Here is a 12,259-nt window from a genome sequence, read left to right on the forward strand (position 1 = left end):
ACTGCCACTCATTCATTGGCCTAAATTAGGTTCAGCAAGAAAGGGCAGACCCGCGTCATTATGCCATGTAGGAAGATCAATAAACCTCTTTGTAACTGTTAACAGCGTTAAGCCCTGGGCTCCACAGCCTGTCACATCACAGACATTCACTCACCCCTAAGCACGAGCAGCATGCTAGACAGCAAATACAATGACCTGGCGGCTACAGTGGATCTGGTGCCTGCGTCCACGCTGTGCAAACCCGTGATGTCAGTTCGTCAGCAGACCTGACTATGATGACACATACACTCCTGGAAATTGAAATAAGAACACCGTGAATTCATTGTCCCAGGAAGGGGAAACTTTATTGACACATTCTTGGGGTCAGATACATCACATGATCACACTGACAGAACCACAGGCACATAGACACAGGCAACAGAGCATGCACAATGTCGGCACTAGTACAGTGTATATCCACCTTTCGCAGCAATGCAGGCTGCTATTCTCCCATGGAGACGATCGTAGAGATGCTGGATGTAGTCCTGTGGAACGGCTTGCCATGCCTTTTCCACCTGGCGCCTCAGTTGGACCAGTGTTCGTGCTGGACGTGCAGACCGCGTGAGACGACGCTTCATCCAGTCCCAAACATGCTCAATGGGGGACAGATCCGGAGATCTTGCTGGCCAGGGTAGTTGACTTACACCTTCTAGAGCATGTTGGGTGGCACGGGATACATGCGGACGTGCATTGTCCTGTTGGAACAGCAAGTTCCCTTGCCGGTCTAGGAATGGTAGAACGATGGGTTCGATGACGATTTGGATGTACCATGCACTATTCAGTGTCTCCTCGACGATCACCAGTGGTGTACGGCCAGTGTAGGAGATCACTCCCCACACCATGATGCCGGGTGTTGGCCCTGTGTGCCTCGGTCGTATGCAGTCCTGATTGTGGCGCTCACCTGCATGGCGCCAAACACGCATACGACCATCATTGGCACCAAGGCAGAAGCGACTCTCATCGCTGAAGACGACACGTCTCCATTCGTCCCTCCATTCACGCCTGTCGCGACACCACTGGAGGCGGGCTGCACGATGTTGGGGCGTGAGCGGAAGACGGCCTAACGGTGTGCGGGACCGTAGCCCAGGTTCATGGAGACGGTTGCGAATGGTCCTCGCCGATACCCCAGGAGCAACAGTGTCCCTAATTTGCTGGGAAGTGGCGGTGCGGTCCCCTACGGCACTGCGTAGGATCCTACGGTCTTGGCGTGCATCCGTGCGTCGCTGCGGTCCGGTCCCAGGTAGACGGGCACGTGCACGTTCCGCCGACCACTGGCGACAACATCGATGTACTGTGGAGACCTCACGCCCCACGTGTTGAGCAATTCGGCGGTACGTCCACCCGGCCTCCCGCATGCCCACTATACGCCCTCGCTCAAAGTCCGTCAACTGCACATACGGTTCACGTCCACGCTGTCGTGGCATGCTACCAGTGTTAAAGACTGCGATGGAGCTCCGTATGCCACGGCAAACTGGCTGACACTGACGGCGGCGGTGCACAAATGCTGCGCAGCTAGCGCCATTCGACGGCCAACACCGCGGTTCCTGGTGTGTCCGCTGTGCCGTGCGTGTGATCATTGCTTGTACAGCCCTCTCGCAGTGTCTGGAGCAAGTATGGTGGGTCTGACACACCGGTGTCAATGTGTTCTTTTTTCCATTTCCAGGAGTGTATATTGTGCCAGTTATACACTATGAACGGTAGTATTCCATCGACTGTTATACATTTTTGTCATACAAACAACATTGTCCAATCAAGCTATAACAACATTACCCACATTAGCAGCATTAAAAGTAATTCCACCAATAATTAGCAAATTACTGTACCTATCAAATTTTCAGCCCGATCTAATTTTTGAGAGCAAAGCTCTATGGAATCTTCCAGTTCCTTTTTCTTCTTTGCCATGGCAGTAAACTCATCATTTAAAGCTTGAAGCTTGTCTGTGACCTGGAAGTAAGTATGACTTAGAGAAGTCACTGTCATCCATTACATAGTCACATATATGACAGAAAATTATTTCAAATTTGCACATATCATAAATATTTAAAAAACCAAAGAAAAATCTAAATAGAATACTGTGTATAACATTAAAAATCAGATAACAGTAATGACAGGGACTGAACACTTCACAGCATGTTATGCATACTTAAATTAACAAATACAGAAGACAAGGAGAGGAACTGGCAGGAAATACAAATGACAGTTTTTATGAGGCATCATCTATGATTACACAGAAGTGCCACCACCTAAAATAAAATTGTTTTTGTCAATGTACTTTTAAAAATCACACTTAAAAGCAATGGTAGCTCATGCAAAATTGTACCTTTAAATGCGAACACTTTAGGTCAGGCTATACCATGACTGTTATTGGCATTAAATGAAACAACAAATTTACTGTTACCAGTTACTGTTTATTTATCTCCACAATGCATTTCAAGGGTTTAAACCTCCATCATTAGGTGGATTTACATTTGTTAGTAAGATGTTTGTGTGTGTGTGTGTTTTTTTCTTTATTGAGGATGTTACGGCACTGTCTATGTGGTCACTGGTTCCTTTCACTGTCATAGCACATCACATGTATACTGTCATATTTTGTAAACACACAAGTCATACCAAAACATAAATCCACCTGATGATAGAGGTTTAAACCTTTGAAATGCGTCGTATATGCAAATAAACAGCGACTGGTAACAGAAAAATTGTTGTTTCATTTAATGTCAAAATTGTACCAATGTGCTTCAATATTACAATAAACAGGTCATGCGTAACTATGTTGTCTTGTTAAATTTAAGATACTGGTTTTGCATAATGCACTAAGACGAAATTTGTTGGTTACATGGTTATGATTTTTGCCACATGTTTCTATTAATGCATTAATATGTCTTAGACCTTTCACTTCCCTTCAACACCATACTTCACTGTTCCCGAATGACAAACATGGAAAGCAAGAAACTGCATTGTGAACATCCTACTCACAGATAAAACTCCTTTCATACACTTTCACACTAAATTTTCTTATTTACTCGCTAGCCTTTTGACTTGCAATGATAGTAATCATAAATAAGTTGAATATATTTTTTTCCACATATAAATTGACAGTTTAAATATTTTCAATTTTGTAATTAATCATTAAACATTGTAGGAAAAATGAAGAAGAAGAAACAAAAGAAAACAGATGGTAGCAGCAGGAAGTGAACTCAAGTTGATGAACTGCCAGGCCATGCTTTATCACTGGACTATAATGCTGTGCTCCTCGTAAATCCCTTATAATCTATATGTAAATTTTTAGAGAGCATTTTACCTTTTCCAATGGCCCACTCAGGCAAATTATTCTAGGAACATCAAAGGGACTTGTACCCACTTCCACTCACATTCTACCCACTTCTATTCTACACTTGCATAATACTTTACGTCCGCTTTTGAAGAAAAATACTGACCCAATGCTATCAGCAGCTTAGCACCCTCAAAGCCAGCAGGGATGATGTGACATGAGAGCATCCACAGTCAAAAAGAGACAGCTATGACCCTTCTCAGATTTGATGATAGTGTGGCTGATCATTGCTTCAACACTCAACACTGATTTCTATTCATTGTGGAGAGACCACAATGAAACATGTTTTTGTCATTTTTATTTGCATATTAAAAGCATTCAAAGAGTAATGGCATAATTTTAGTGACATTTCAAGCTCACATTTGAAGAGAGATGGTATACTTTTGGTGCAATATTTACATTGTGGTGTAGCACATTAGCACACGATCACTAGCACCACTGCTTAGAAGCAAGGGTCTAAAACAGCATAGCAGTAACCTTATCTAAGCATTGGCTCATGTGTACAATATGAATTTGTATGTATAAATGTATAAGGACATGTGATATTGTATATTTGTTTACTCAAATATTTCATATGATGAAGGTTCTCCTCATTGACATAATACAGAGTATTTCAAAAAGGACTTTACAACTTTAAAAATTCATATAAATTTATTGAAAGAGGACATAGGGCTGAGTTTAGAGTTATTCTGTAGGGAAACACATCAAGTTTTTTACCTGAAACTAAAGATGTTGCATGTGGCTTCCATTGGTTATCCTACACACACCCCATCGGAAGTCAGTTTCTTCCCAAACTCGCTGTAGCATTGCAGGTGTAACTTACTCAGTGGCAGTGTAAATTCTTGCTCTAAGTTCAGGTAGAGAAGCTGGCACAGGAGGTACAAACAGGATGCCCTTGATGAATCCCCATTAAAAAAAAAAAAAAAAAAAATCGAGTGGTGTCAGGTCTGGGGAACAATTGGCACATCATGGCCAATCCACTGACCTCGAAAATGGTCACTGCGAAAATCCTGGACATCAGTCAGGTAGTGGGGTGGCGCACCATCTTTCATGACGTAAAAATTTCGTTCTTGGTCATCTGTAGTATCAAAAATTGTTGTAACATATTTAGGTACACTATCCCATTGATGGTTCTCTCATGGAGGAAAAGGGGTCGAACACTTTTTTCTTGCTCAACGCACAAAAACCATCCAGTTTAGGGCTATCATGGACATGTTGCAATATTTTGATGTGGATTTTCACTGTCCCAAATCCTACAGTTATGTGTGTTAACCTTGCCACTTAAGTGAAAAATCAACTTGTCAGAGAAGATGATTTTGGTGATGAAATGTTCGTCATGTAACTGATTTAACATATCCCCACAGAAGTTCTTGTGACCAATTTTATCAGTGTCTTTTATTGCTTGTACCATCGTCAATCTGTACGGTTTCAAATTCAAACAGTTTCTCAACACATTCCAAACAGTCGTATGTGGGATCTGCAGTTCGTGAGATGCATGTCAGATCGATTTCATAGTGCTATTGACAAAACATTGTCTCACTTGCTCAATGTCGTCGTCAGATGTGCTTGGACAGCCTGATGATTTCCCATGTCTTACCAAGCACCCTGTTCCTACAAAACATTTATGCCACTCATAAACTGTAGGACTACAAGGAGGATCTTTAGTGTACTTGATATGGAAATTATGCTGAACTGTGGTTGCCGACTTTGATTCTTCAAACTATAACACATAGCAAACCATAATTGATGGTACCACTCCTTACGGTGCGATTCAGCACCAGTGAACTATGTGATCCAAAACTTGATGTTCTTCTCTACGAATTGACACTACAATCACCTCTGTAGGTATTATGAATTAATTTATATGAATTTTCAAATTTGTAAAGTGCTTTTTGAAATGCCCTGTACATAGGATGTGATGGATAATCATTAGAAGTAATAGAAAGTAAGCAAAGCATAGATGTTAAGGCCCAAAGACTAGAACTTATTCAGAGAAAGTGATGAAAAAGAGATTAAAAAGTTAACATTAAGTTATATTACTGAAGATTGATAGCAGTAAAACCAGAATGTGAAAGTATAAAAAGGAAAAATAAGGGATTACAGGGAAAGTAATAAGACAAAAATAAAACAGAGAAAAAAATAAAGAAATGAAAAACATAAGAAGATAAGGACAAGACAAAGAAACAACAGATTAAGTTGTGAAAGTGATGATAGGAAGAGATGCAAGATCAAATGAAACATCTGCTGTGATAGAAGTGGTCTTTATAGAGCCCAATGCTTCCACAATATTCACTCAGATGAACTTGGTAAGTTGTCTAAAAGTGACTACATTACACTAATTGGTGTATTTGATGATGAATGTAAAAACAAAGTGAATGTAGCCTTCCAGGAAACATTCACGTGCCTGAAATAAATGATTCGTATGAATGCTTTTCTTCGGAATGTTCATCATCATTACAATCTGTCCCCTTTGTCTTCTATCAATAAATGGTTTAATAATTCATATAAATATGCAGACACTTCAAAAATATAAATATTGTAGATACTGGTCAAATGCTCTACACTAAACACAGGCTCTATCTGAATGGCTTTGGAAGGTGGCTCATTATACAAAAACTAATCAAAGAAATGATAAGGAAATGTGTCAGGTGAACAATGTAGTGCTGAATTGGAAATCAATGTTTACACACATGTAGTGTTAAACACTCAAATCTTTTTTGGGATATACAATGTGTTGAACAGTCTGCTCCAAACAGTGAAAAAAGGGAGTAGCTCAGACCTCATCATCATCATCACCACCAATATCATCATCAGAATCTAATCATTTGCCATATAATACAACACAGTAGCATAAAAAGTTAGGAACAGTTAAGAAAATTATCCTGAACAGATAACCCCCAAGCACAGAGTGTAATGTTCTTGCACATCTACATCTACATCTACATCTACATCTACATCTACATACATACTCCACAAGCCACCTGACGGTGTGTGGCGGAGGGTACTTTGAGTACCTCTATCGGTTCTCCCTTCTATGCCAGTATCGTATTGTTCATGGAAAGAAAGATTGTTGGTATGCCTCTGTGTTGGCTCTAATCTCTCTGATTTTATCCTCATGGTGTCTTCACGAGATATACATAGGAGGGAGCAATATACTGCTAGACTCCTCAGTGAAGGTATGTTCTCGAAACTTCAACAAAAGCCCATACCGAGCTACTGAGCATCTCTCTTGCAGAGTCTTCCACTGGAGTTTATCTATCATCTCCATAACACTTTTGCAATTACTAAATGATCCTGTAACAAAGTGTGCTGCTCTCTGTTGGATCTTCTCTATCTCTTCTATCAACCCTATCTGATACGGATCCCACACTGGTGAGCAGTATTCAATCAGTGGATGAACAAGTGTACTGTAACCTACTTCCTTTGTTTTCGGATTGCATTTCCTTAGGATTCTCCCAATGTGAATCTCAGTCTGGCATCTGCTTTACTAACAATTAATTTTATATGGTCATTCCATTTTAAATCGCTCCTAATGCCTACTCCCAGATAATTTATGGAATTAACTGCTTCCAGCTGCTGACTTGCCATATTGTAGCTAAATGATAAAGGACCTTTCTTTCTATGTATTCGCAGCACATTGTACTTGTCTACATTGAGATTCAATTGCCATTCCCTGTACCATGCGTCAATTCGTTGCAGATCCCCCTGCATTTCAGTACAATTTTCTATTGTTACAACCTCTCGATATACTACAGCATCATCCACGAAAAGCCTCAGTGAACTTCCGATGTTATACACAAGGTTATTTATGTATATTGTGAATAGCAACGTTCTACAACACTCCCCTGTGGCACAATTGAAATCACTCTTACTTCGGAAGACTTCTCACTAATGTAGCTGGCTGAACTTCAGCACTATTTGAAAGACTTAAATTGCAATGTGCTTTTAGTAAATGAACACATCATCAGTCATGAAAATTAAAATTATATGCACTATACAGTTATGAATGGCTAACTATCATCTGCAGGACAAGTGTGAAGCATGGAAGTGTATCTGTTTATGTTAAGGAAAGTATGAACCTAATCTCTGCATTTATAGATGTAAGTAAATTGTGTTTAAAGACAAAATTTGAAACTGCAGCCATGCTATTGTCAAAACAGGAAATAACAGTTGCTTCAGTTGCCACTCCCTAAATCATGAAGAAGACTCGTTTGTAAAATTGCTCGAGAATATGATACATTTGTTCCTTCAACATAAAAACTGTGGAGTCCTAATAACTGATGGTATCAATGTGGACATTAGATTAAGATTAGAGATGTTAATTATTTAAAAAATACATTATGATCTCTTAACTTGCGTCACATAAATAACAAACTATAAGGTTATATACTTAAAAACAAAGATGATGTGACTTACCAAATGAAAGTGCTGGCAGGTCGACAGACACACAAACGAACACAAACATACACACAAAATTCAAGCTTTCGCAACAAACTGTTGCCTCATCAGGAAAGAGGGAAGGAGAGGGAAAGACGAAAGGATGTGGGTTTTAAGGGAGAGGGTAAGGAGTCATTCCATTCCCGGGAGCGGAAAGACTTACCTTAGGGGGAAAAAAGGACGGGTATACACTCGCGCACACACACATATCCATCCACACATATATCTGTGGATGGATATGTGTGTGTGCGTGAGTGTATACCCGTCCTTTTTTCCCCCTAAGGTAAGTCTTTCCGCTCCCGGGAATGGAATGACTCCTTACCCTCTCCCTTAAAACCCACATCCTTTCGTCTTTCCCTCTCCTTCCCTCTTTCCTGATGAGGCAACAGTTTGTTGCGAAAGCTTGAATTTTGTGTGTATGTTTGTGTTCGTTTGTGTGTCTGTCGACCTGCCAGCACTTTCATTTGGTAAGTCACATCATCTTTGTTTTTAAGTATATTTTTCCTTCGTGGAATGTTTCCTTCTATTAAAACTATAAGGTTAACTGAACACTGTAAAGTACTATTTAAAAAAGTATGATTTTTCATTTAAATAAAAGAGTCAAACTATGCCTCTCTTTACATCACAGACAAACAAACAACAGGAAAAAATGGAGAATATACTCAAGATGGAAGAGCTTTAAGACTAATTAGTGACTCAAATCTAAACCAGTTGATAAATAAGTTGAATACAACAAAATGAGATGACACTATATGCAATTGCCAATGAATCAATCAAACATTTTCTAGATTTTGAAGCACTTTGTTCTAAACAACATAATAAACCATGAAAGGACAGTGGCTGTACTAAAAAAAGATGTACACTGTATCTAGTGAAAATGAGAATAATGGTACTGATATGCCACAAAAGGTAAAAGCATAGCAACACTGATGTGGAAATTTATGTGACAATGAAGAAACACTTAACAGATCGGAATTCCAGACGTAAGGGTGTAAAGCAATACACATATATACTTTCTTAAAATGACACAAAGAGGTAATTTTGACCACCACATAAAATATTTTCATATTTGACTTAAAATGTCCTTTTTGTGTATGTTAATCCCTATCTTTCTACCAATTATAACAATAGTTATTTAATACAATAATTAATACATTACTTACTTATTAAAAATAAAATCCACTAACTTACCTATATAACAGTGTTCACATTAACAAGTTTCCTAAATCGTAGAACCTTCTAGAAAGGACAAAGAGGGCAGAGGGAGAAGGAAGTAAGGAAAATGGAAGAGAGAACAATACAAATGATATATAAAAAACAAGCTATTACTGAATAAGTAGAAAAGAAACACACTTATGCAACAAAGTCAGTCATATGTAGGAAATTCTTGAAGTGTATACTTTTATATATGAATATCAAGCCAGTACACAGTCATCTTTCTGAAATAAATCTAACAAAATGTATAGTTTTTGTTATACCATCCCTCAGAAGCTACTATAAATGTTACAGGTATGAAGTTATATTACATTTGGGTTGATAGTTTGGTAAAAATTGGCAATGTTATTGATTGTGTACTTCCAGATGTTCAAGCAAGTTGTTGTTGTTTCCACTGTATGGACAATATTTCAATGACCATCCCAGCTGTCATTTTTAGGGAACTGACAGATGGAATTGCTGGCATTAATATTTAATTAGTGCACTAGCTTCTAGGGTTTTTATTTCTTCTCCATGGATTTTATAGCCTACTCCGAATTTTTCTTTTGTTTCCTTCACTGCTTGCTCAATACACAGATTGAATAACATCGGGGAGAGGCTACAACCCTGTCTCACTCCCTTCCCAGCCACTGCTTCCCTTTCATGTCCCTCGACTCTTATAACTGCCATCTGGTTTCTGTACAAATTGTAAATATCATTTCGATCCGTGTATTTTACCCCTGCCACCTTCAGAATTGAAAGAGAGTATTCCAGTCAACATTGTCAAAAGCTTTCTCCGAGTCTACAAATGCTAGAAACGTAGGTTTGCCTTTCCTTACTCTAGCTTCTAATATAAGTCGCAGGGCCAGTATCGCCTCATGTGTTCCTATATTTCTACGGAATCCAAACTGATCTTCCCTGAGGTTGGCTTCTACTAGTTTTTCCATTCATCTGTAAAGAATTAGCGTTAGTACTTTGCAGCCATGACTTATTAAACTGACAGTTCGGTAATTTTCACATCTGTCAACACCTGCTTTCTTTGGGATTGGAATTATTACATTCTTCTTGAAGTCTGAGGGTATTTTGCTTGTCTCATACATATTGCTCACGAGATGGTAGAGTTTTGTCAGGACTGGCTCTCCCAAGGCAGTCAGTAGTTCTAATGGAATGTTGTCTACTCCCAGGGCCTTGTTTCGACTTAGGTCTTTCAGTGCTCTGTCAAACTCTTCACGCAGTATCATATCTCCCATTTCATCTTCATCTACATCCTCTTCCATTTCCATAATATTGTCCTCAAGTACATCGCCCTTGTATAGACCCTCTATATACTCCTTCCACCTTTCTGCTTTCCCTTCTTTGCTTAGAACTGGGTTTCCATCTGAGCTCTTGATATTCATACAAGTGGTTCTCTTTTCTCCATAGGTCTCTTTAATTTTCCTATGGGCAGTATCTATCTTACCCCTAGTGAGATAAGCCTCTACATCCTTACACTTGTCATCTAGCCATCTCTTCTTAGCCATTTTGCACTTCCTGTTGATCTCATTTTTGAGACGTTTGTATTCCTTTTTGCCTTCTTCATTTACTGGATTTTTATATTTTCTACTTTCATCAATTAAATTCAATATATCTTCTGTTACCCAAGGGTTTCTACTAGCCCTCGTCTTTTTACCTACTTGATCCTCTGCTGCCTTTACTACTTCATCCCTCAAAGCTACCCATTCTTCTTCTGCTCTCCCTGAAACTCTGTACAACCTCTGGTTTAGTCAGTTTATCCAGATCCCATCTCCTTAAATTACCACCTTTTTGTAGTTTTTTCAGTTTTAATCTACAGTTCATAACCAATAGATTGTGGTCAGAGTCCACATCTGCCCCTAGAAATGTCTTACAATTTAAAACCTGGTTCCTAAATCTCTCAGTATCTCCAGGCTTCTTCCATGTATACAACCTTCTTTTATGATTCTTGAACCAAGTGTTAGCTATGATTAAGTTATGCTCTGTGCAAAATTCTACCAGGCAGCTTCCTCTTTCATTTCTTAGCCCCAATCCATATTCACCTACTACGTTTCCTTCTGTCCCTTTCCCTACTGACGAATTCCAGTCATCCATGACTATTAAATTTTTGTCTCCCTTCACTATCTGAATAATTTCTTTTATCTCATCATACATTTCATCAATCTCTTCGTCATCTGCAGAGCTAGTTAGCATATAAACCTGTACTACTGTGGTAGGAGTGGGCTTTGTATCTATCTTGGCCACAATAATGCGTTCACTATGTTGTTTGCAGTAGCTTACCCGCATTCCTATTTTCCTATTCGTTATTAAACCTACTCCTGCATTACCCCTATTTGATTTTGTGTTTATAACCCTGTAGTCAGCTGACCAAAAGTCTTGTTCCTCCTGCCACCGAACTTCACTAATTCCCACTATATCTAACTTTAACATATCCATTTACCTTTTTAAATTTTCTAACCTACCTGCCCAATTAAGGGATCTGACATTCCACGCTCGGACCCGTAGAACGCGTTTTCTTTCTCCTGATAGCGACATCCTCTTGAGTAGTCCCCACCCGGAGATCCAAATAGGGGACTATTTTACCTCCGGAATATTTTACCCAAGGGGACACCATCATCATTTAACCATACAGTAAAGCTGCATGCCCTTGTGAAAAATTACGGCTGTAGTTTCCCCTTGCTTTCAGCCGTTTGCAGTACCAGCACAGTAAGGCCGTTTTGGTTATTGTTACAAGGCCGGATCAGTCAATCATCCAGACTGTTGCTCCTGCAACTACTGATAAGGCTGCTGCCCCTCTTCAGGAACCACATGTTTGTCTGGCCTCTCAATAGATACCCCTCCATTGTGGTTACACCTATGGTACAGCCATCCGTATCGCTGAGGCACGCAAGCCTCCCCACCAACGGCAAGGACCATGATTCATGGGGGGGCATCACACGATATTTACATGCAATGGGCAAGGTTTAAATATTACATTATGGGTACTGCACACTATAAACCAAAACCAGAAAAATTTGTTGGTGGCCATATGTGCATCTCTGCTTCCTCGTCAACGATTAGCTCATGAACAATGTTGTCATTTCTGTCATTTATGATTAATGGTATGAGAAATGGTGTCTTTAAGCTAACATATGGAAAAGAAATCATACAATGGAAAATCCAGAATGCAATGTAACAATTACGACAAGGAAAGTTGCTACTCACCATACAGCCGAGATGCTGAGTTGCAGAGTCTTTTTGGTGTGCCTA

General features: G+C 39.6%; 1 protein-coding gene across 1 annotated transcript in view; it reads right to left on the reverse strand.

Moving 5' to 3' along the window:
• The window catches only part of LOC126163202 (dynein axonemal heavy chain 3), a 1,221,238-nt gene that overhangs the window by 416,412 nt on the left and 792,567 nt on the right, over nt 1-12,259 (reverse strand). Inside the window, exon 46 of the mRNA XM_049920156.1 lies at nt 1,863-1,983. Coding sequence (XP_049776113.1) covers nt 1,863-1,983 — 121 coding nt within the window. The remainder of the gene's footprint in view (nt 1-1,862; nt 1,984-12,259) is intronic.

The sequence above is a fragment of the Schistocerca cancellata genome, chromosome 2, assembly GCF_023864275.1.
Source record: "Schistocerca cancellata isolate TAMUIC-IGC-003103 chromosome 2, iqSchCanc2.1, whole genome shotgun sequence".
NCBI classification, from domain to species: Eukaryota; Metazoa; Arthropoda; class Insecta; order Orthoptera; family Acrididae; genus Schistocerca; species Schistocerca cancellata.